This window comes from Oryzias melastigma, linkage group LG10 (assembly GCF_002922805.2).
Source record: "Oryzias melastigma strain HK-1 linkage group LG10, ASM292280v2, whole genome shotgun sequence".
NCBI lineage: Eukaryota > Metazoa > Chordata > Actinopteri > Beloniformes > Adrianichthyidae > Oryzias > Oryzias melastigma.
This window is the reverse complement of record NC_050521.1, coordinates 8454976-8481844: the sequence shown is the minus strand read 5'-3', so window position 1 is coordinate 8481844 and position 26869 is coordinate 8454976. Positions and strand designations below refer to the sequence as shown.

The 26869-nt window shown below is 37.5% G+C and overlaps 1 protein-coding gene across 1 annotated transcript in view; it reads left to right on the top strand.

The window, feature by feature from the left end:
- The window catches only part of slit3 (slit homolog 3 (Drosophila)), a 301951-nt gene that overhangs the window by 38473 nt on the left and 236609 nt on the right, over positions 1 to 26869 (top strand). Inside the window, exon 4 of the mRNA XM_024283656.2 lies at positions 3866 to 3937. Within this exon, the coding sequence (XP_024139424.1) occupies positions 3866 to 3937 (72 nt within the window). The remainder of the gene's footprint in view (positions 1 to 3865; positions 3938 to 26869) is intronic.

The following is a 26869-nucleotide window of genomic DNA, read 5'->3' as shown; positions in this document are numbered from 1 at the left end:
TTTGTTTAAAAATGCATTATGTGTGTAAAGGATTCTTTTGCCACTGATTTTATTTAGAAACTTCGACACATTAAACCAGGGGTCACCAACCTTTTTCAAACTGAGAGCTACTCCATGGGTACTGAGTCATACGAAGGGCTAACAGCTTGAAATAACAAATTTTGCACAGTTATAGTTAGCTATACATTTTTAATAATGAATCATGATACTCCTCCATGTAAAGACTGATTTCTCACCATAATTATCAACAATGACAAAAAGTTAGGAGACAGATATTAATATTCAGCACTTAAATAATCTCAATTTTCATTTGATTATTTACATTTCAGTTGAAAATGTCCCATTTTCACAATCTTGTACCATGTTTATCGATTATGTAATGTTGAAGAAAAATAAACGTACACATTTTTAAACTAATCTTGCCACGTTTTGAACTAATGACCAAATCTGCAGCATTTTTAGCAAATTAATGATCTTTGAACTGGAGTAGGTCAGAGGTTACCTAAACTTATCTAAAGTTCATGTATCATGAACATATTTTTAAGACGTTTTAATTTTTAAATCTATATAAATGCAACTGTAATTACAAAATAATAGTGACTGAATAAATGTTAATTTTAGATGCAGCTCACAAGTGAGTTGTGTTATTTTCAGAAGACACCTGAGGGCACCTTGTAGGGTCCTTGAGGGCTACCTGGTGCCCGCGGGGACCACGTTGGTGACCCCTGGGTTAAACTAATTTTATATGCGAGTTTGGTTAGTTGTGGCTCTGAAAAGCTCATTGATCTCACTCTGCCTCTAGCTTACAGCCTCCCCAAAGCCCTGACCTAACATTACTGGTGGAAAAAAAAAAAAATCAAGCAATACTGCAGTTATCCAGCTCTTTAGTTTTGAGCCAGATGAAGAAAACTATAGATCTTTTATTTGGTTTTTTTGTGTGTGTCAGCTCAAGATTCACAACGATTTGAATTAAGGAATACTTAGAAATGCGATTTGAATCTTAATTTGTTTTTTATGTGTGTCCTCCATTATCAGAGAAATACTACAGGAACACTAAAGTAGGTTTTTTAAAGCATTAAGGGCTTTTTAAAGGAAAAAAAAAAATATATATATATATATAAAATTTTGGATTGTTTTATGTGTCAGAAAAGTAAGAAATGATTAATTTTTTCTTCAGATTTGTTTAAGACTTTGATTGACCAGATAGGGTTGAAGCAGACAGAAAAGAGGCCAAAGAGGAGGTTCACTGATGTAGAGAAGGAGGACATGTAGAGTAGAGGGTCAGATGGAGTTGGATGATTTGCTGTTACGAGCCCTGAAGAGAGCAGCCAAGGAGAAAGAAGGAGAAGACGACTGTAATTCTTTTTTTAAGAACTAAAACCTATTAAGTTGAGTTCTTTCATCTCCAAACAATTTATGCTCATTTTGGCTTGAATGCAGTGAGATAGTTTTCAAATATTACAGATAATAGTCTCCTCAGTTGTCTTTTTATGCACTTTTAAATGTGCCAAAGTCAAGAAACCACCATTTTAACTTCATTTCCCTGAATAAAACTCCCTGAAATGATGCATAATTACAATATTTAATCTTAAATTTCAGTTTCACAATTATTTTTTAGAAAGACTCTCCATTCGTTCACATTTCCTTTTGAACTCATCTTTCTGTGGCTGCTTTCAGAGAAGCCAAGGTTGTGTTATCATAATCACAAAGGTTAAAGGTTCATGTCTGTGTCTTTTCTCACACAAATTCTCCTCTGTGACCCCGTGACCTCTACCCTTGTTTTCTTTTTCTTTTCCCCTCTCCGTCTCATTTCTCAGCCAAATGCCGTGTTAGCCTGATAAGACTTTCACTCCCTCTGCTCGCACTGTCCTCATTTATCCGTGCCGCAGCCTTTCTTCTGCAGACACGCTCACTTCAGGAAACATAGCTTTGACCCCAACACGCTCCAGCAGTGACTTTTCTTAACATCCTTCTTTCAGTCGACACTGATCTGTCACTCTCTTCATCTGCTTTCCATTCCGCTGTAAATAATGTGATCATTTCATGCCTTCATCCTTTCTTTTTTAAACCGTAACACTCATATGCATGTAAAATATGTGAAGGTTTTCATGCTGAGAGGGTTCAGCGGTTAAAGAAGAATGTCTGTGACTAGAAATCGTAAAATGTTGCAAACTAAGGTTAACAACTTTTACTTAGATTTTTTCTGTCATTTACCTTCCATTCCTTTCTCCGGTGAGGCAACTGATGACTTTATTCCTCTTCTTTGTCCACAAAGTCACCGTCAAACTAACACACAAATAAATAACTTAAATACAAGTTTTGACATAACAAACGACCTCGCTGGCCCCATTCACCAAAAACTGAAAGCAAGAAAACTTCTTGATACAGCGTTCAACTTCATTTCTTCTCAGTCTTTTCTTCCCTATCCGTCATAACTTTCCATCTTCTCTGCTTTGTCTCTTATATGGAACTCGACAAGTGGTGTCACAACAAAAGTTTTCTTTGCGGAACAGAGTCTTAAACAAAGGTTTAGCCCCTCAGAAATATCCAAAAATTAAAATACATAAATATATAAAAAAATACACTTTCATCTTCTTTATATTGTTCTCCCTGTGTTCCATGACGAATATAATTTCAGTTTCTTTTAATTATATAAATGGTTTTATGGATTTTGAAGAAAAGTACAAATACTTTGTCCAGTGTTGTCAACAATATGATGCAAGGCAATCAATAAAATTGTGCTGAGGCAGCATTTAAGAGCAGAAACTTAAGTTTTTTCTTTCTTTTATTAACTTTTTTTTCTCAAAAATGATACAAAAATGTCAGACAGTGTCATTACTATGCCGTCCTTTATTGATATGTAATCCAGTTGTATAACAAAAATATTATTTAGAATTACCGCTACAATTTCTGAGTATTTATTCACATGTTCTCCTTTATACACAGGGTTCCCATGGGGTCTTAAAAAGTCTCAAAAGCTTTGATTTGATGAATTTAGAAAAAAAAAAAAAACCTTAAAAAGAAATTTTAAGAATTTTTGAAATCTGAGCCTTAATCAGGGGCGGGGCTGGTCAGCAGCAGCTCCAAAAGCCACGCCCCCTCAGAGGAGATTTTGGAAACAGAAGCTTCAGATCAGCATGAAAAATGGCTTTTTAAGACATTTAGGTTGTGGGATGTTGTATATAACACTACTGGGAATGGTTTTTAATAAATAAGCAAAATTATCATAGGGGGACTTCAATCTAGTATAGTCTTTTGTCTTAATTTTATTTTTACACATGTCCTATATTATCAGAAAAAATGCTACAAGTACATGTTTAAAACAGCAAAAATGCAATTTTCATTGGAGTTGGTTTTACATACAAAATGTAGTTTTAACATTTTGTCCTTAAAAAGTCTCTTAGAAAGGTATTTCCTTGTCACCTTTACTTTTTTACAGTTGAGCTAAGAAAGTGTTTTGTAAGATCTGTTAAATCTTTAGAAGTAAAGTCATAACAGATATTGAGTTTTTCTGTTACTATCACCGTATAGAAGATTTACAATAATAAAGAAAAGAATGATTCATTTAAAGATATCCTGTTGCAGAGATGACTGGAAAACTGCAGCAGCCTTTCTATCTTTTTCACTGCCAGCTCAGAGATGTTGGTGATAACAGATTTAGAGTGCTCAGAGACGGATCGCCTGTGACTGACCCACGTCGCGGTCCGATAACCTGTGGGCCACAACCGGAGGAAACCACAGAGCCTGACCACTACGACCTTTCGAGTAGTTCAGTCAGCTGTGTGGTGATTTTTGAGTCAACACAAAGCATGACAGATCCATCTTTTTCTGTTTTCTTAGAGTTTTTCTTTCTGTCTCCCTGTAGTCGTCTGAACCGAAACAAGCTCCAGTTTCTCCCAGAGCTTCTCTTCCAGTCCAACCCCAAACTAGGACGAGTGTGAGTACAAGATTTCATTTTTCCTTCCATGATCTCTTTCTTATACTCCCAGTGTTACTCTCTCTCTTTGATGTGCCACCTGATCCTTCTGAAAACACGGCTGTGGTGCGAAGTCAGAGTGTTGGTCCAGGTTGAGGGTTCAGGTCTTCTGCCAGGTGACACAGTGGTGCTCTGTGCTCCTGTCGAGCGGGAGAGGCTCGGATGTGCATTTGTGTGTGCGTGTGGTTTGAAGAGGTGAAAGTGTTCCTGCACTGAATGTTTTGCTTGGACAAAAGTGGAATTTGTATTTGAGAATCTAGTTTTCTCCTTTAAGTGTTCGGGGTGTAGGAGCGGGTCAAGCTGATTCACCCACGCCTCACACCTTTTCTTTTTCATCTCACGTTCCCAGACATTTTTCCTGCTCTCTCTTTCACTCTCCATCATCTTTCTCTTCTGGTCTTTCTTTCCACTCAGTTTGTTTTATCATCTGTGTCAGTCAGCTTAGGTTGAAGGAGCTGCTTCATCCAAGTGAAACAACTGAGTTTAATGAGTGCACTTGGAAACTCCTGCTTTCTCCTGGTTTTGTGCTTTTACCACCAATATATCTGTGTCTATGTGCTCCCTGCTGATGTTATTTGTACTTTATGACATGTATGTTTTTGTTCAAACGGGCACACAAAAGGAAGATGTTGTGCAATGCTGGATCCTCTTTGATGTTGTTTCCTTGTGCTGCCGTTGAAGGCTTTGGGATTTTCTCTGGGAGATACGGTCTTTTTAGGCTGCACCGTGGACCAGTGGTACTCCACAGCAGGAAGACCAGGACCTTTGTCCCTGTGCATGCGTGGGTTTTCTCCAGGGTCTCCGGGTTTTTCCCATAATCAAAAAACATGCTTCTTAGGTTGAGTGGTGTCTTTAATTTGCCCCTAGTTGTGTGTGTAATTGCGTATCCCTGTAGCAGACTGGTGATTATTGATTGTATATGAGAACTGGACTAAGTTACTCCTCCCCCTTTCTAAATTGAAAGTAGCGGCTGGTTCCAAGAAGCCAAAATCCCATGGACTTCTAAAGAGAAATAAACTGCTATTACTGTCTTTCTAATGGTTAAATTAACCATTCTTGATTTTATAACTTTTTTTTTTACATGTTCTTAATAATCTTCATTTTTTTCACAATATATTTTTTTTAGCAAGTTGTTCAAGCTATAATCCAATCAGTCAGATGCAGTGATCTAAACGCTGATTCCCCCAAGAAGGTGTAGGACTCACTAATTGACAGCATTAAAACGTTTTTATTTTAGATTTTACGTCCAACAACACACCGCAGTTGTACCACTGCCCTTTATCTGGATTTTAGTTCAAACTGAATCGTTTCAGATTTGTAGAAACAACAAAACAATCAAACCTATGAACAACTTCACTGATTTGTGGTGATGGAAACAAACTGATGTGCCCTTTTGGAGAGGTTTTTTTTCAGTTTGTTATGGCAGGAAAGCCACTGAAAGATGGAACTGTCTCAGCGGGATGCACACTTTGAAACCCCACTTTAAATATCTGGACTGATTGTGCGTTTCCTGTGTTTGTGGTTATGTGTGATTTACTGCTGAAGACAGAACAGTGACTGAAAGAAAATACATTTTCATTGACCTCAGCCTGCAGGAACACTCTGCAAAGATCCCAGGCGAACAAATATAACTACGTCAAGGCTAAATCTAAATATTGTCCCAGTGCTCTTATTCATTTTGAGTGACACTCTTATTTTCTGGATTACTCTTCTTCAAAACCCCTAATTGTTCTGGATAGCTCGTATTTATCACCGGGAGGAAACAGATCCCCATAGGCCTATTGGAAAACTCAGCAGAGTGGAAAGGGTGAAAGTTTTTCCAAACCTAACACAGTAAATCTCATGTTCTTTATATCCTTACTTTGCAATAAGTGCTGTCCAAATTACAGTGTCTGGAGTTCCCCCATGTTTTTTAGAGTTTCCATTTTAATGTTTCGCTGCCTTTCCACCTTTTTGTGCAAAGGAAGTGGATGTAACATGAGAAGAACATTGAGGAGATCAAATGTATGGAGATAACAGCAGATAAAAAAAACTGGAGGAAGATGATGTGAGAGACTTGAGGTCAAAGGAAAAGAGGTTCAGTGAGAGAAAGCAACAACAGGAGAGTAAGAAGGAGGAGACGAGGAGGTTTGCTGGTGGCTTTCTGGTTTGGGTTCGTAACTTCCTCTCTGTCAGCCTCGGTTAGATATTAAATGATGGCAGTGTGATAGGAATTATTTCTTAACCCGCCTATTAAAGCTGTGTGGTCTGAGGTTTGGAGAAGGGATGACAGGGAGGATCTTGTCTGGTGTTAAAGGGAAAAGAAAGGGCAGGGTGTGCTTCTAAGGAGTTCACGTTAACATGAAACAAAATACAAAAGGCTGAATGACAAGTATTATCATACTGTATTTTTTGGACTTTGGAATTCGTCAGTTTGGCCACTAGGTGGCGATCGCAGTATAGCATCACACCTTAGAAGAAGAAGAAAGTATGAGCAAAAAAACTGTGTTTTAGACCACAAATGGGTAGTTTAAAGCATTAGCCGCCCTACTGGAAATCCCATTAAACGTTAGCATCAAGCTAGCGGATTTTAGCTTTGTGTGCTAAATCAATATATATGTAGGAGTAAGGCGTAGGGAGAGGAGAAGAATTCGGATTGGGCCCAGCAAAAATGCAGAGTGAAGACGAAAATAAAATCGCGTATAAGTCGCACTGGAGCGTAATGCTAAAAAAAAAAAAAAAAAACATCTTGCATTTGATCTGATCAAAACCGGATCAGATATCTATGCAAAACTGTAAAATTAAGTATATTAAGCAGGGGTGGGATTATATAAATTCACTTCTTCCCACTCCTTTTCAAGCAATCAATCAAACTCTATTGACTGTAATTAATAATCGTAAAAAAAGATTAACCAACTGTGACATAAGTGTTTTTTGTGTGTTTATCTATTTTCTAATCAATGCATTTCATTGTTTCTGTAATGAGTTTGAAATAATTGTGTGTTTTGTCCTCCATTTTTCATAATCTATGCTTGAAATAAACCAATCAATCAACCAATCAATCAATCATAATGCTATGTTCACGTGGGGCGCCACTTCCCAAGAATGATATATGTAAACAAATGTAAATTTTCCTTTTGGGCTTCAGCATTCAAAACTCTCACGTTCATGCATCGCTTCAGAAGTTTTTAAGCCTGTTTTCGAACTCTGCATACAGAACGAGCGGCCATGTTGACTATTCAAGGACTCAGATTTGGTAGTGACGTATGGATGATGTCCCTTTCAAAACCCAAAAGTGCTAACCATTTTAAAACTTGGTCATGGAGGAGAAATTGATCATTCTGGTTTATTTTATGTGACACAAAGTCTATCATGAATTGGATAGAGCTGTGAGAGACGAAGTCTGGAGCAAGATTCCCGAGATTTGCACCCCTTTGACATTTCACAAGTGTTTTCTAATTGAGTACATGTGCTAGTATTGAGTGGTCATAATCCAGTGTGAGCAACGTATGCTAACATCTCGATCAAGGATGCATGTTTTTCGCGTTATTGAAGGTGCATCACACACCCAGTGCATAAAAAAGTTTTTGTTAAACTTTTGGGAGAAACTTATTTAGCAAAACACAGGACCAAGAACGGACATTTCATCAAAGGAATATAGGACAATGATAGGCCGAATAATATTGTCTAGAAAGTTGTGCCGGTACGAGAGCTTCTCTTTAAAGGTCACAGAGGGTTACGGCAGTGAAGTGTATATTCGGCTAATATACACTTCACTTCCGTAACACATTGGTGCTTATTCAGCTTCATGAAATGTAGGAGGAATTAAATATGTCTACTAGGTTTGCGCAACTTATTAACAATTTTCAGATACCCAATGCATAAAGGACACGCTAGAAAGTTAACTAAACTCTTTGAATATCACTTTAAATCATTAATTTAACAAATTCTTCATCGTCGGTGCCACTTCTGAACAACTCCACTGACGCTGGCACGTCTTCTTCTGTGTTGCTGTCAGTACCAAATATAAACACTCACAACCACAGTGACCTCTAGTGGTTGTTAGTGGGAATATAACAAACACATAACCCTTAAAAAAAGAACAAAAAACAAAAAGCAAATAAAGTCGCACCTTGGTATAAGTTGTACCTCTGGCCAAACTATGCAAAACATATTCCAAAAATACAGTCATCCTTTGAGGAGGAACATACTTTTTTGAGTCATTCTGAAGGATTATCTACTTTGAACAATGATCAGATCTGGCAGTGAGTGTAGCTGAGAGCTTCTCAAACGCAGATGGATGAGGTCATATTACAGGGATGAGGGGCTAAGGCTGAAACGATGCTGGTGGAGGATGAAGGTAGAGAGAGACTGAACATTTATATTGGCTTTCTTGTGCTTTATGTGGGGAAAAACAAAAATAGGGATTGCAAGATGAATGGATTGATGAGTAGAGTCTGTGGGTTTTACTGTGTGCAGTCTGTGGTCGTTTCCCCCCACAGTTTGCAGAGACTGTGGTCTCACAGTACAAGCGCCCAGACACACACTGTTACACGTTGCAAGCTGGAGCTTTGGGCGAAGCACATTTCTAAAAAGTGCAAAAGGTTGTTGCTAAGAAATTATGCGTGGCTTGAGTGACAAAGCACATCATGGTGTCATGGATGTTTACTGACCCAAATGAACTGATGGATGGAAGAGTGTGCATCAGTCTGTCTTTAAATTCCTCTTTGTAGCTTGATTTTCATATTTTATGAAGATAAAGAAAAAGAACTGTGTCAGTCCAGTGGTCCGAAAAAAAAAAATATTGAATTGTTCTGAAATATGATGTTGTGGGGAGGTTTCATGGGAGTTGATGTGAACTCTTCACCCAACAAGAAGATTAGAGGTGTTGCCATTTTTCAGAAGTGTCCCTCAAGAATCTGTGCCCCACGAAAAAGGAACTATGTCTGTACAGGCAATCCGGTCGAGTAAATGCAGATTGGGTAAAATTGAAATTACGTTTTGAAGCTGAAGTTCTAATTTCACTCAAGCAGGAAGCATTGGAAGGACCTTTTCAAACTACTCAAGCTGGATTTGGACGTCAGAGAAATACAGAAATAGCTGAACTCAACTGCAGCTGTATTACCCCCCCAGTGAGGTTTGAGTTAGACCATGGAGATTTTTTGGCAAATTACCTACGGTACTAAAGTTTGGTATCAAAGTGTTGATAGGACATTTTTTGGAAGTAATGTCAACAGACAGATCATCAGCATGGCTTTGGTAGACAATTTGAATTTGAGGAAAATAAAAAAAACAAAAACTTGTCAAAAATCTCAGAAAAAGTTATTTGTACAAATGGGGCAAGACATTTGTTTTGATGATTCCGTGTAACCAGACTTCCACACATGAAAATGTCCTTTAATCTCTCACAATATATTAGTCAAAACGTTATTGTTGTGTTTTTAAATGTTATTGTGGCATTTTTATAACGATGGAGGACATATATATATATAAAGAGTCAGAGATCAGTTGAGTCAAAATGAACAATGTCAAATTTATTGTCGAAGCTCTAAATACCCACAACTGAGCACAAGTGTCTGTCGACCATCGCAAAAAAATACGTGTCGCGAAAAAATACGCTTTGCAGAACTTCTGCATCCAGTGGGAACCCGCCGTTCTGGGTGGCAGCAAAGGGGGCGGGATTTGCTCCACTCCAACAGTCTCATTTAGAGGCGAATTTCTAATGAACTGCTGCTGCTCTGTAGAAACCATGTCCAAGAAGCGATGCATTTTTTTCACTTTGGCTAGAAACGGTATAATCATAATTTAAAGACCACTTGGAATGCTTAATCAATAGATCAAAAGATGATCGGACTATGATAATGTAACTCAAATCCATCAGAAGACTGTAAACTCCATTCTTGCTATGTAGGCCCTTGAAAGCGACAGAGCGGTTTTAAAGCTTAAGACTTAAGAAAAACTGTGCTGTAACAGAACTACGAATTAGGCATTATTTTTGATGAGTTTAATTTTAGGTAAAGCTCAAGAGACAGGAGGAGTATGTCAGATGTCCTGTTTCTTAAGCAGATGATTTCTTTTGGGGCCTGTCTTGTTGCTTCTGGAGGGAGCACTCTTGGCTTGTAGCTGGCAGCTGGACCTCGGAGTAATCTCGTATGACAGACGCTGGTGTTCAGAGCGGTGTAGAAACTTTCCATAAGGGATTTTTCTGAGCAGAAAACAGCTTCTATGTAGGAAAAAGATTCAGCATCAGTCAGATCTTGGTTTAGTTTTGCAGCTGGAGAAAGCCCCCCTCTAGGATGCCATAACAGACTATTAGAAATGAAAGAAAATTAGACTGGAGGCCTTCTAAATCTAAGCTTTTTTGACTTACTCTGTCCTGCAGCAATGCTGGAACAGATGCCATTTTCGCAATTCTTCTGTGTCTTTGAGCAAAATGTAATCCCCGCTTCATACTCAAAAACTCAGCAACATTTTCACCTAATAGCCAGTAACAATAGTTTCGGCTGTAGTGAACAAAAAATGTTAACATCCCAGCATGAAAAACAGTATAAAAAATACACAGGGCAAAATTCTCTTATGGAAATAAAAAATATTAGCTTAAAGTTTCCAAATGAAACCAAAGCACAAATGTCAGAGAAATTTTGAAATTATTATGGGATGGCTACAAGACCAATAGCCATGTTGTGGCAAAGTGTGAAATTAGGGGATTTTCACATTTTACCACAATATGGGAAACAAAAACATTTTCACACACGCAACCACCTTAAGTCTATGACCACCATGGAAGTTTAGTTGACCTATGACCCGGAAGGAGGCTGCCATCTTGAATTTTCCTCAAAAAATCTCCTCTAGTACCTCCTACAGGTTTAAACTCCTCTTAGGGATTTTATCACCTCCCAACTCCTTGAGCATCATTAAGGAAGCTACTTGGAATATATTGGTGTGGGAAGTAACAAAAGTGGCATTTCCCTGTAGCTCGCACAATTTTTACCATAATGATGTGAAAATGTGAAATATGAATTTCACATTATGATTGACTCAATATAACACATGGTATGAATAAATTAGGAATGTGGGCCTGGTTAACAAAAGCCTCTGTTGCCAAGGAAATTCAAAAATTTACTTCTGACAATTCTTCTGAAAATTACATAAACATGGCCGTCACCCCCAGGTGACCAAAAGGTAAAATGGTTGCTATGGAGATAAAACTAACAGAAAAGCCGTAATTCCGGAAAAAAGGGCTAGGGTGGGTAGTGCTTCTAGGCCATACAATGCCACTTGTGGCTTTAATTTAGTGTTTTTTAACAATAAGTTTGAAGGAAAAGTTGCCTCTTTCATACTGTGCCCCGGATAACTGAATACAATTCAGATGTGCTTTTGTTGGGGCTTTTTTTAGTGCAAGAGGATCGTCTTCAGCAGAGCTCCACATATTAAATCCAGTCCAATGACTTCACTTTTACTGTCAATATGACTTTTTCTTTTTTTCTGTAGATGAGAGGCAGGAGAAAAGGAGGAAAGGGAGAGGGAGGGGAAGTTGAAGGGCCGAGGGTCATTTGAGATGACTTTTCCTCCTAATTAAGTCAACGCAGAAAGACGAGGAGGTCGCCTTTAATCTTGGCTAATTGTCCATTTAGAGGCGACTGCTAAAGTTTACCTGCAGGAATGTTACGGCTTGTGTTACAGGAAGTGGGCGCACTCTCCATGCTGCATGCCAAGTGATTGGCTGTGACAGACAATGCCTCCCTGGTGATTGGTGGAAAAATAAATGGTTGGAGCTCATGTGCTTTTGATCTTTTACAGAATTGTCTTTTTTTCTCCTGCAATCAAAATGTTTCTTTTTTCTTTGTGTGAATGGCCTTTGAGAAACGCACCTCAACAAACTAACAGTGTGGACGGCTTTGATGTTTTCCTATGCTGTCGGGGAGTTTCAGTTTGTTTTCTTGTCACTAGGCTCCAACCCCGTTGTTTGGTTTTTATGCCACTGGTTGCCAAAGAGAAACAAATAGGTCTGAAACACACTAACAAGCAGAAGCCCACACATCTCTGTGTCACGCCACCTCTCCTGCTGGTTTAACAGCGCTGGGCATGGATGTCGAAGTGTGGCTCCGTGTGTGTTGGTGCATGGCAGACTTTATATGGAACCACACACCCACAAGTGAGCTTCCTAATAATTAAACATGACTCAGATGTGCAAACCCTGCGATGCAGCTGCACCAAACAGCTTGGTGGACCTGACGCACAGCAGCTCTGCTGAACCAAGTTAACACATCTAGCACTTTTTTATCACCTATCCAAACGTTTGTGTGCCAATGATTTGTAAATACAGAAAGAATCCAACTAGGTTTAAATTGCTGCAGATAAAAAAAGGAAGGTAGTCTAAAAAGGTCAGACAGATTACTGGTTAGAGGTGGGTTTGTGGGACCAATGCTGCGGGCATTTGAAGAAAGCCAGAGACTTGCAATGAAAGTCTTATTAAACCAGTATAAGTGTCAGCTAAACAGCATTTTGTTCTCAGATATTTAGACTGAGGTAAGAGCAGCCAAAATAGGCATATATATATATATATATAGTATGCTGTTTTTTACAGGGCTTTTCCTGGCGAATTTTGACACCTTTGCCTTCCCATATAATGTGACTGTGACAACGGGCCACACCAGAAATCAAATAGTCATCTGTGTGTGAAAAAAGTGATGTTAACAAAAAAATAAATCAAATAAAAAGATAAGAATGAGGTACTAAAAATTGGTTGAATAATTATTACTTCTGTAAGTGACTATTGCATTAGTGGGATTAAGCCTCACCAAGATTGCTTCATCAGACATTAAGGTACCCCATGGAAGCATCGCAAACCAGAAGACGGAAATGTAATTATTTTTTATATATATATTTATATATATAATATTGTTTACATTAAAAATATTGACATGTTAATATTTTTGACTATTCGCATACGTTAACGTGTTAACATTGACAGCCTCAATGTGTGTGTGCATATATATATATGTATGTGTGTGTGTGTAAGGTTCCTTAAACTTTATTAACACATTAACAAACATTATTAATGTGTTTATAGGGTGTTAGTAAGACATTTATTGCCACAATAAGTCAAATATGGTTTATTACCATATTTAGTAAGATTCATTACCATCCAAAGTTAGACCAATGTCGACAAAGATAAACTTTAATAATTTAAATAATTTAATTAATTTATAATTAATAACTTTAATAAACTGTTCTCAAGCTCAACAAATGTATTAACTATCTTTGTCAAGATTATATTGAGTGTTTTGCAGTACCTTATCTAAAGTGTTACCAAAGCATTTCAGTCCACACATTGTATGATATACCATATTTGAAAAAATCAGATTTCTTGCACATTAACAATGGTTTTTACTGTAACGGTTAAAGAATAAAAAATTTTATTGTCGTTTTTTTTTCAACCCTTTAACATCGAAGCTGTCAGCAGAGACACCCTAAATAATACATTTCCTTTGACATACTGTATTTTTCAGACTATAAGTTGCTTCAAACTATATGTCGCACTGTAAAATAAAGCTTAATAAGGGAGAAAAAAACATATATGGCAGACTGGAGTATAAGTTTCACCTCTAGCCAGACTATGTAAAAAAAAAATAAAAAATACAACTTATACCCTGGAAAATACGGTACCTTGAATCTTACACCATTTACACCGTCAAAGTTAATCAGCTGATTCTGATGTGGAGAAATTATTTTTTTTAATATTGGCTTTGTGCCATTATGTAACACATTTCAATGTAAAATGTTGCATAACAAAGCACTTTTTTTCCTCATCAGGATCAGCAGATATTTGTTGATTATATGAGCACTACACTACTGTAAAGATGTTGTACATTAATGCAAGGCTGCTTTTCCCCTCTTCAGAATCCATTAGAATGACGTTCATTTCGTAAATGGTTGACTCTTTACGGTGAAAGAATGTAAACACGGGAGACAAAGTTGTGACGTCAAAGGGTTAAACACTCTTCAAGTTTAGATTTAAATATTCATGTTTCAAAAAGCACGTTTTTTTCCTTTTTTTATCATTTCTGAGACATCTGAATGACATTTTTTGGTGGATTAAGCTTCTGTTTTTTCTTTTTTATCCTTTAAAGTTTCTGTAGCCATACTGTCTTGATCTTTGAAAATACAAATCTGACTTTTTCAAAGCATGACATTAAAAAAAAAAACAAAAAAAAACAAATACTCTTAAAGTTCACGGCAACAACACCTTTCTCCTTTCAGGTGTCTGCACAACAAGCATTCAGCCAGTTGGCGAACTGGCCACAGGGAAAGAACCAATGAAAAGTTAGTGGGAGGCTGCGTGCCTGCTGATTTTTTTTCTTCTTTTATTTTAATGGTACAGATTTTTTATGTGCTTGCACTGAAATAGCAAAAAATGCTGCATGTGGTAGTAATTTTACCTCACAAATAAAGGTCATTTAGATTGGGGGGATACAGTGTTCTAGTCAGCGAGTGTGTGCAGAGGCCCAGTCTTTGTGTTTGCGTTTCTACATTTGCATCTGTTTGTGCTTACATACATAACTTGAGTCAAGTCCAAATGAATTTACTGTGTTTGCCTAATTCTAATTTAGAGTAAGAATTAGACTGAAGTGAAAACAGACTAAACCTGGAGAAGCGACATTAGGAGAAGGCAGAAGGACAGTGACGGGAGTGAAGAAGGTAGCAGTGATTAATAGGCCTTTAACAAGGAAATTGTGCAGTAAAAATGACCCCATAAAAACTTTAGAAAATGAAAACCTCCTGCTATTTTTTTTTACTATATTTATTTGTACAGATTAGATGACCTATCTCATCTTTCCTTCAGAATGTCCTAAACAATAGCTTTTTACTTATCTGATTATGCACATTTTAGTTCAAGCTTATCAAAGATATGTTGATGTGACACTTAATGGCTGTTAACTAAGTGTATTTAGTAAAATACCCCAAATTTCATAATAATCTCTACTTGTGAAAAAAGATTCTTTATGAAAGTGTCATTTATTTAAATATTTCAGATTTTCTGTTAGGTCTACAGTACAGATATCCTTAGTTATTTGCTGGTACATTTTGATTAATTGTGGTCGTGGTTGTTTGTAATGAACTATCTCAAATAGGTTTAATCTTTTATAATAGTTGTTACCATAGCATCTAAAATCCAACTGAAGAGCTAAAATGGATGGTAAAATTAACAGGAGGATGTAAGGATCATTTTTTTATATCAAATCTGGTTACTTTAATCCCAGAGCTGCATAAAACCCTTCACAGTTCTACGTCAGGACTTTTTGTAAAGAAAACAAGTCTGTGTTAGCACTATTTACCGGCTGATAGAGTGGATATGAAATGGACAACACATAAATGGTGATGCATTTTCCCCCAACGCGCTATGTCACACTGCCCATTTGTTTGTTGCGTTTATAGTGGAGCCATTTATTAAAATAACTGTGATTTTCTGATACAAGCACCAGATTTGGCATGGATATACCTTAATCTCTGCTCTTTCAACCCAAGATTGTAAAATATATACATTATATTAATGTAATATACATATAATAGTATTCTTTAGGTACACTTCAATTTTAAAGACTGCATTTTGTGCATGAAGAGCTCAAATTATTGAGACTGGGGCAAAAAGAGATTTAATATTTTTGTAACAATTGAGTATATGGGCGCCATCTTTAAAATTGGCAACCATTTTGAATTTTTCTCGTGGCTAACTTACTTTTCCGAAAGAGGGGATACTAAGGTCCATCCATGCCAAATGTGGTGCTTGTACCACGAAATCCACGATTTGTCTGTTGTGTTTAGAAAACCATGCTATCATCATATCAGCTCATCTCTCCATACGTCTGTCCTCTATGTTGAATGCTCTCCCTGACTCTGTCTTCTGCAATAACCGTGTTTGGAACAGGCCCAAGGAGGACACTGGTTTGCTGGTTTGTGTCCTGTTGAGGCTGCATGTCTGTTTGTCCATCCTTACATTTTTACATTATCTGATGTACATTTTTTTGTGATTTATTTATTTATTTTTGGACATTTTGGGGGACATTGCCCCCATTCCCACTCCTATATCTGTCCTTGATTTGGCCGTGCTTTAAATATCCTTTTAATTTTCCTTCTATGTGGTTCTTGGAAACTATTTAGTCCAACATGGGAACTCCATGTTAGGTCATTTAACACTCAGGAGAACCATGTTTGAAATGTCTGATTTTGTGAGCTGTAAACCCTCTTCATACGCTGTAATGAACCTCACATATATTTCATAATGTGATCGGTGTTCAGTGAACAAAAGGCAGTCGGAATGTTTCACTTTGTGTGTATGTGTGTGTGTTCATGCAGCTCTGTGGGAGGTCCATATAACTATTGCTGTCTTTGTTGACCATTATTATGGCTACAGACCAGATAGCTGGGACTGGATAATGTCTGCAACACACACAAGTGTTTGGGACAATGGAGTTGTGTGTGTGCAGCTACAAGAGAGTGTGTGACCATGCGTGCTGTCAGTTGCACTCTCATGATTTATTCTGTTTAAGCCACGTCTGATTATTACAAATGAACCAAAACTGTAAGTTTTGCTCTGATGTAATCACAGTCTTATAAACACAGACATGAAGAGAATGACTCAAAAACCCTCAGTCTTTCACTGTTGCACACAAAGTAACCCAAACTCCTCACAGTCGCACTCTGACGCACAGATTTTGGAGCGAGCCAAGCAAACAAAAATCCATCCTGTCGCTGGTTCCTCATTCTCTCATTTGTCTAGTTGTGACATGAAAACTTTTATTCAAAGCTGGAACGTCTTTGCGGCAGGTGTTTCACATATAAACTAAAACTCAAGAAAACAGACTTTGGTAATGTTTCATTTTGACTAAACGTCTGTTGAAATGTAGTGTAAAGACATGTTAAGCATCTAAAAGGGCCACATTCTTTGCAGTAATGAGTTCTGAAAAAAAATCAAAAGGGAAAAGAGATGTTTCCCTTCAGAATTAGTTTTTTTGATTTGTTTAAAGCTCGCTAAAATGTCTCCCTTACTTTTACTTTTTAAATAAATTTGTTTAAAAGGATAAACAATCGAAAAATCTTTAGTGGCTGTTGAGACAATTCTTTTTGTTAGTTTCATGTCAGATCAACACATTCTCACTCCCAACTTGTCACATTTTGACGTTTGGTTAAGGACCCCTCCGCATCACTTTTTGACACTTTTGGCGTCCCCAACTCACCGTTGGTGGGTGTTCCCATTAGATCACGGGTGCCCAGTACTGGGACGCAAAGCACACCGGTACCCTAAGTACCCTACAGTTTGTGTTTGGTACCGCGGTGCTGGTCCAGTTCTATGTCTGGAACCACATCCAGTACCGTGCCAGGTTAGGGTGCCAGTACTGGCCAAGGACCAGTCCCATGGTACCACATCTGGTACCATGCACCAAGGGTTGTGGACCCTTGATTTTACGAACAGCCAGCACATCAAAAAGTTGGGTACATACAAAGCTTTGAAGCGAACAATGCATTGTTATGCCAGATGGTCTATATTCAAAATGTTCCTTCACAACTAAAGCACCGTATTTCCCGCACTGTAGGGCAACATCAGTGAATGGTCTTCAAACTTGTGTCATATACAACGCACATAAGGTCCATCACGTGAAACAAACGTGTCAGAGATGATGTTCATCAGTTCGCTACAATCATAGTAACTCTAGAACTTATTTATAAAATGCTAGACGTTAGCCAGGTTAGAAGTGTTTCCCGTGTTTGCTTATTTAAAATACCTGTAATTTCCAATCATTTTTGCAATATGTAAAAATAACAGACCAATATCACTAAAAGCAAATGTTACCATGCTAACTCCTAATCTTGTTAGCAACAAGTACAAAATAAAAGTCCAAAATCCACTGCTCATTAGCTATCTTAGTATATCTACAATAATTCCCAACCTTGTTTGGAATTTGTTTTAAAAAATAGACATTTTGACAGAGAGCCGTGCTCCTGTAATAATATAGAAACATACTTCTCAAAAACAGGAAGCAACATTGTACCAGTTCCAACATGTGATGATTCCTCTGCCTTGTACTAATAGATAAAAAAGATGTTAGTCAACTTTAAACAGTGTCAAATTTTGAACAAACTTAAAATATTTACTCATATTTGTTATACTTCTCTCCTTTTTTAGGTACTTCCTAATCATATTTTTGCTTTTGTGCTGAGCCACATTTAGTAATTTTCAATTTGGAAGTAATACAGATACTTGGAGATGGAGATAGTAAAACTATAGCTGTCATAAATTTGAAGGGACAAAGTGATGGATATGCCAGATAGATACTGAAAAGAAGAAGCAAGACAAAGGAAATGACAGAGTAGAAATAGAGGGAGACAGACTCAGCCACATGAATGGGTCAGAGACTCAGTGAGGCGTTCTCAGCTAAATTCAGAACACCACAAAGCCACTTGAAAACCTGTACCCATATAATTACATATTACAAACAAACACCAACAAACAGAGGTCCAGGATACACGCACGCACGATCAAGCATGCCCAATACATGCACAAAAAGATCTTTGATTTTTTACCTGTAATCATTTTACACCTGAAACTGAGATGTTTGAGTTTTATTTAATTTTTTAACCTAGCTAAAACTCAGAAAAGGGGATTGTTGTGAAAATGTAAGAGGTGGGATCTCAGGTCAAGATTATTGTTGTTATGGGAACTCTCGCAGTCGAGTCAGTGGGAAAATCAGCATTTGTGGTTAGGAGAACAAATGAAAAGGTGAGTGTGTAGAAGAATACATTCCAGCTGAGTGTTGATCTTTTGGCCGAGTAAGAAAATTACAGATAACAAAAAGTCATAGCAGACTGCATGTGTTACATAAATGACAAAAAACATGGGGGTTTTATCTTGTTTACTTAAACCTCTGGCCATCAAGTAAAAGGAGAAACAAATTAAAATATATGTTAGGGAAAAATGGTGTCCTGCAGTTTTGACCATATATACATATATATAAGAATAGATACATAATCGTATATGATTTTGTGAAAATGAATTAAAAGTGTGACATGGTGGATAAAAGCATCACTGTTTTTTTTTTCTAAAAATGTTCAATCAGCAAACATGTTATCATTCTATTTAGTTAAAACTGTCATGATATTTTGTGGAGCAGAAAAATCAGGCGGGTTGGATGTTTTGGCTCCGTCTTATCTTTCGTTGTCTGAGCTAAAGTTAGCTTTTACTTTGTTTTGGGCTGGTGTTGAGTTGATGCATGCGATGATGAAATAGACTTTTTAGAAAGGAACTGCTGATAAGAAGCATAAAGAAACACTTTCACATTTAAGTTCTTTAATGATTCTAGTTAAAGAAATGCAACATTTATTTAACGCTCTACAACAGTCTAGACTTCAAGGACCAAAATGTTATTGTAATTCTTCCTTCTTGCTGTACATATGAGCAAAATTTGCATGCACCTAGTACTCGGTGAAAATGAATTTTGGGGATAGCGAACAACTCCCTCCACATAATATTAAAATCTTAGTGGGAGAAACCATCAAAAAAATGAATGGGGCCAAAATTTCTTATGAGGCTCAAAAAAATATAAAAAAAATCCTCCAACAAAGCGGAAACACACGTTTCAGGGATGTCCAAAAGAAATTATTGTAGCAAAATATGTTGTTTGGCAATTTTTACATTTTTGCACAAGAAACGTTGTGCTCGAGTGATGTTAAGATTTCACACTCACATGACACAAGCTTAAGTCTATAACCACCACTGAAGTTTGACTTTTGGTCTCAGGAAAAGGCTGCCAGTTTCTAAATTTAAAAGGTATGAGAAGCGCTTTTTATAAAGGAAGTTTAATTTGATTAAAAAAAAAAAAAAAAAAAAGCTTTTTGAGAGATGTGTTAAAGTGCGTGGGCTTTCAAAGATGAGAGAAATAACGATTCTAATTTTAGATTTAATTACAAATCTGAGAAACCGGAGAACCGCAAAGTCAAGAAAGGTCAGCAGCAGCAAGATCTGTTTTGCCTCACATCATGCTGTCGTTAAGCTCCTCATCCTACATTTTGGTCACTTTAACAAGCGCAGCATCACGCTTGTGGTGTGGATCCAGGGCTTTGTGCGCGTGTTTCTGCTTTATTTAAAGACAATAGGCTGCAGCGGCCTGTCAGATAATACGCAGTTTTACCACCAAGTCACCACAGACACCTCATTATGACACAATGAATGCACCTCGGATCCAACAATCGCACATTAGCTGCAGATAACTTCACTTCTCTGCAAAGTTCGTTTGCGTAAACGCATTGGAATCTCTGCAGATACAGACAAAACTTTCACCAAAGTGATTTGGGAATTATGATTTGTTTATAGTGTGAAATTTATCCTTTTGAGTGAAACTTGGATTCTATATTTAAAGCTATAAACAATTCTGTTGGCTTGTTTGAAACCTGCATTTGTAGCACCTCACATGGATTCATTTGTTTGAATCTAGAAAGTAAACTAGACAAAATCCCATCTGCAGGAACAATTTATGCATCACCTCGCCTTTTTTTCTGTAAATCTATTCTTCTGTCTACTCATCTACAACCACACTCTAGTCTTCATTGTGTTTTGTAGAGCTGCATTAGAGCATAAAGTTGGGAAAAAAAAAAAATTCCTGCCAGTTAAGTGTGATGCTAAAGCAGTGTGTGTGTTGGTTATCAATTTAGAAATTGACAATATAAGAAAGTGCATGGAAATGTTAGAAAACCAAAAAACAGTACATTTTTGCAACAAAAAAGCTGAAACAAACAGAACAAGAAGTCTGATTGAGTAGAAAAGCAAAAGGAAATCCAGTGCCAACAGATGTAGGTGGCAAAGGAATGTTTGATGAATGCTGAAGTCTGTTTCTACCACTGAACATCAATAAACTGTTGGCAGCTGTTCCCAGCGCTCACACATCAGATATAAACTTTGGAGACTCAGGCGCATTCCTGTACAGGAGAATGGGCTAACATTTTCACAACGGAAACATGAAGAAAAAAAGGTGATGAATGGGAGCAAAACACGCAAGAGATGCAAGAAAGGGGGCATCATCATCTAGATTAGATGGTAAAATGTAAACAAAAGTTAAAGACATTGATTAATTTCATTCATTTTTTTAATTGCCTGTTTCTATGTTTCTGTTTCCACCTTTTTTACTTATGATGAGCAAAAAAAAACCCAAGTATTTGTAGTCATCCATCCTTGTGGTTTTGTCCTGTGTCGAGTCTGTCCCAGTTACTTCCTGGCAAAGGGCATGGCACACTGTGGACAGTTTGCCAGTCTGTTACAGTGCTGCACACTCATTCCTAAGGGACAATTTTTAGAATCACAAATCAGCCAATGAAGCATGTTCTTGGACTGCGGGAGGAAACCGGAGTTCCCGGAGAAAACCCACACATCCACGAGGAGAACATGCAAACAGAGAGGACCCAGCTGGGATTTGAACCTTTTCACTGTGCTTCATCACACAGTAAAATCATATTACAATGAGAGAAAATATTCATATTTTTTAATATTACTCATTGTAGTTATTTCCGAAAATATAAAATACAGTTCCATGTGTTGAGAAAAAAACAAACAAAAAAAAAAAACTCCTCTGCATCATTCCAGGTTATAGACGTTAGGATACATTTTAGATTTGATTATCTTTCAGTGTCCAAAAAACTGTTCTAAACATTTTACAAAGGTTATGGTGGAGAGAGGATTTCCCATCTGCCATCATTTAACCCTTGTGCAATTGAGCGCTAGCCACAGTGCTAAGATTCCATTGACAACCGTTTACGCTAAAAACATAAATCCATTGGGTTCTGAAGTGGAGAAAAGCAGCCGTCCACTGATATGCAACACTTTTCAGTAGTGAAGTGTTCAATCAATCAACGGAAATCAGTCGATTCTGCAATGAAGAAAAGTAGCTTTGAGCTGTTAAGCAATGTATGTCAAAGAAAAGGTGTTATTTAGTTGTCTACGGCTCTATTGCTAAAGGGTTAAATGGTCGTGAGAATTATCGTTCTGTGCTAAAGACATTGACTGTATAAGCAGGAACTGGACTGAGCAACCCTTCTCATGTTCCAAATAGGATGTACCCCCTGGTTGCAAAAAGGCCATTCTTGCTTTGATGTATTTCTCTTAGCACATTATTTCTAATCCTAATTGTTTTAAAGATATATTTTCTTTATTGACAGTTATTCAAGTTATAAACTGATCAATCAGATGCCTCAGTAAAAGCATTTGGATCCCACTCGCCTCGCCTCCAAAGTTTCATTGACAATTTCCTCCAAGCCACTTTTAGTGGGAGGGATGTGGACTTCAAACAACCTAGAACAAGCTCACCCGGGATTAGCGACAGTAGTTCCTCTGAAAATGTGACTCCGACTGACTCAGACTAATTGCTGTCGAGGGGCGGCAATTGGTTGCAGTATGGAGGTAGACGTATCAGGAAGTGACAACGAAGGCTCTGGCCTGATTTTGCAAGAGGTGGAGGTAAGGCCTGTCCTATGGGGGACCTCAACACTTGTTATGTCCAGTTCCTACTTACAGTCAATGGTTAAAGAAGGCTAAACAATCTTTGTGCGGTAAAATTTGGGTGAGTTTTTGTGAGTTTTTTTCAGGTGAGTCTTTCAGGTCAATCCTCTATAAACACATTGCCTTACAGAGTTGTTTCTAAAAAATAAAATTGTCTTGAGCTTTAGAAAATCTTGGGTCATGAGTTAAGACTCGTTATACATTGGGAATATGTTTCTTTGACAGCTAAAAAAAAAGAAACAAAACTCATTGAAGCTGTCAAAGTTGCAAATTTATAAACTAACTTTTGTCGTAACCACACAACAAACATGAATTGGCCCAACATTTGCTGTAGAGATTCTATACGAGTTCGTGACGAGTGAAGTTGTGGGACAAAGGCTGTTGGAGAAACAAGTACAGTACAGAGAGTCATGGAGCATAATTGCAGGCATCAGTTTGTTTTAGCTTGAGTCAGGACTAAATAAACAGCAACAGACTTCAAGTGTGCAGAGAGCTACTGAAGTCCACACCACCCACTGCCTGGTGGTCACTTTCATGTGGTCAGTGAAGACGTGATGTCATTCGCCTCCTTTTGCCGTCCAGATACAACGACTTCAGGTCTTTACATTCCACGAGAACATGAAGGAACTGACTTGCACCTCTCAAATAGGATAAGGATATCCAGGTGATTGTCATATATATATATATATGTACATGTATGTATGTATGTATATATGTGTGCATATATGTATGTATATATATATATACATAAATATGTATATGTGTCTATATATATAGATATATGTATGTATGTATTTATGCGTGTATATATATATGTATAGATATATGTACATGTATGTATGTATGTATGTATATATGTGTGTATATATATATAAATATATATATATGTATATATGTGTCTATATATATAGATATATTTATGTATGTATTTATGCGTGTATATATATAGATGTGTGTGTATATGTACAGTATGTATATATTTTTGAAAGAAGCTAGCCCACTTCAGAAACAAACAAAAAAAAAACTATGCCTCATAATGTGGAGTGTGCAGAGAGTTATTACCAACCTCCCTGTAGCAAACACTCCAAAACACCTTGATCTATTTTGTGCCTAAACCCCTAAAAAAATCAACACACATTTCTTCTAGGAGGGTGTGGAATAACTCACCATTATTTAGCGGGCATTCATAATATTGTGGCTCACTGGTTTGTTGTGTAATTGCGATAGTTTGTTGATGTCTGGAGTGAAATTAAAAGCATCAACCCGCCACCACAAAAGTCCATTAAAAAGACCAACCATGTCACAGTTTGATGGCGTCGTTTTGAAAGCAAAAACTGTTTGAAAGAAATCCATCTCCCTTTGAGAGCAGACACAACATCCATTCTTCACAGGCTGTATAAGCCACCGCTGATGAGCTGTTGGCTGACAAGAACATGCACATGTCCATGTAGTCAGGGAAAAAGCACGTTTATGTCACCTGACTGACAAGGTGATCGTCGATCTTCTTGGCATGTGTTTGTGAATGTGTTTTTGTGGGTTGCACTTTGGTTCCTTGAGTCCGCCAGAGACCAATCAACCATTTGCAATGGTTTGTCTGCTTCATCTCATGTGAACATTGAGCCAACTCTGACAAGTCGGTGAGCAGAAGTACTGTTTCTCATCTTATTAAATATCCTCTTAAATTAGGATAGACTTTGAGGAAATGATAACACTGAATTTTGGAGGAAATTTGCTTTCATTGGAACATGGATTTAAGATTTGATTGTATTTTTCTATACTGTGGTCATCAATGCTAATTTACCTTTGTTTTTACTGTCACATTTTTTCCATTAATGGCATTTTTTGCATTTGCTTTGAGCAAACCTGAGTCACAGAAACATGTGGCATTCATCAGACCACCTTTGTAGCATTTTTAAAAGGACTGGACACACATATGGACTTGCATATTTGCCTTATTAAACCATGCAGGCATGGACAGGAATATACTGACATGAATTGTTATGTTCTTCTTATTTGAAGGTGATGTTTTAAAGGATATTTTATTTTATGAGCAATATCTTTGTAATGGAAAGCCTTCAAATTGCAATGAGCTCTCCAGTGATGTAATTCTGAGATCCGTATTTGGGCATGGTCTGGACCAAACCGGTCGGCTTTCTCTGATTATTCACTTTGGACAACTGTGCAAGTTTGAACTATGTTCTGCTTGAAAGCAATGAAATGTGGTGACTTGCAGGTGAATCTTGGTGTGATTTACCACAAACAGACTATCCAGTGGAACAAATCATAAATATATAGGAAATAAAGTAAGGACAAAGTCAAAAGGATGTAAGCACTGCGTATTTCAAGTAGAAGTGACCACATGGATTTGTTAGAAAATCCATTTTTATTTATAAAGCACTTTTTGTACATGTTATCACAAAGTGCTGCACTCCAGAAAAAAATGAGATAAAACAACTGGTTCGTCTTGGTTCAGGACCTCGCCCCCAGCTGTTCCCCTGTTCTATCTGGATGAACTTTTTTCAGACATGTAATTGTAAAGTTAAATAAGCTAATTCCTCTTTAACAGTCCTGGTACATCGCCTGACCGTCCTAGGAAAGGATCCCTCCTTCACATAGACATCCCTGAGGTTTTTTTTTCCAAGAATCAATGAGTTTTTCTTACTGAGAAGGGCAGGGATGACCAGTTTTATTTAGTCTGATTAGTTTAGCAATCAGCTATTGTTTATATTTCATGAACAATTTTCTGCTGTTGGATAATTGAGGGCCTCCGTCCGTTGTAGGTCCATAGAAAAATGGAACAGGACGGTTGGGGTGGAGTCGCTGTTGCCACTCATCTCATTGGCAGAAAGTGATGACAACATTTGAAAGCACCAGAATAGCACTAAGCTAGCGATTCTTTTTTCCTCTTTTCGGCGGTATTCTTCGTAATCTTCTTTCAAACAGCATTAAATTCCTGATATACACGATGTACAAAAAGTAAAGCAATAAAAAGACGAGACGCTGGATGATCTCCATTGTTGTTGCTTTTCTAGTTGTTGGACTACAATGACACGCTAGCGGTCTACACCACGCATGAAAACAAGCAGCACACTTAAAGCGAGGCTTAACTGAGTGGAAATGCTCACAGGAATTAAATGGACAGTACTGTACCACCCCTTACTGGACCAGACCATACCGGACCGTTCAATGAAAACATGGCTTTGCTGTCTTAGCTCGCAAAAAAAATGCTGTTTTACAGTTTAAAAATCATTCATTTTCATCTACCCTACTCTGAAAACCTTTTAGTCCTAAATGCCCAGTAAAACCTCCAAAACATGAACCAGTCCTAGATTGGTCTTGGATACTACCAACAAATTTGACTTTGTGCCTTTTATTTATTCATTTATTTATTTTGACCATCAGTTGGTCTAAATCACTCCAGGAATTTATTTTTATGAAATGAACTTCATTTTTGATGATCCCATCTGTCAGCTTAGAAAGAAACCACACAACATTGTTGGAAAAGAGCTGTATTGATTGAGGCCAACAATAAGACAGTTGAACGAGAAAACAAAAATCAAGAGGCTTATTTGATTTGCAAAGGATTGTGGGAAGTGTAGAGGCAGGAAGAATTTTTGCCTTGTTGCTTCTCAAAAATAGCGAAGATGCCAAGGATCTGAATGTGTAGCTGTTTGTGTTCATCACTGATGTGTCTGTTCGTGTCGGGTGGCATGCAGCAATGTCATAGCTGGAGCACATAAACAGGGCTTTGCTGTTGTTCTGATTTTAATTAGCTCTTTCTGTTTGACAAACATTCTCACGCAGCTAATTACACACTCATTCCTGGAAGTCTATGGACCTACCACGCTCATGTATGGATTATGTTTTAAATTATGGGAATGAGCTTTTAAATACACAGATGCACACTTTGGGGCCCTCATGCCCAGCTCCCTTTGAAACGGCTGCCAACTTTGGAGTGGCAGACTCAAAGCGTGTGAGTGAGGGGACGTGTGTTTACAGTGTATTTTTATTGTGTGGATTGCATGCACATCATCTAAAGCATATCAGCGTGCGTAATTACAGGCCTATGGGTGGCCAGAGAATGCTTTGTGGAGCCGCTTCGCGCGGCAGTGTGTTTCATCACAACCGCTATCGGTTACATTTTTATTTCAGCCTTTCTTTAATTTTAGTTTTATACCTTTCAATAAATTGATCCTCAAATCTACTGATAGAAAAAAAATCTTAAGATTTTAAATTAAGGGATTTAATGTCTTTACTATATTTTTCCCGCTTGTTACTTATTCACCCAATAAATATTTACATGGAAAGCGTTTATCGTGTGTATGAGCAACAGATTTTGGTAATAGTTAGGCTGTTGTACTTTTTGCTTC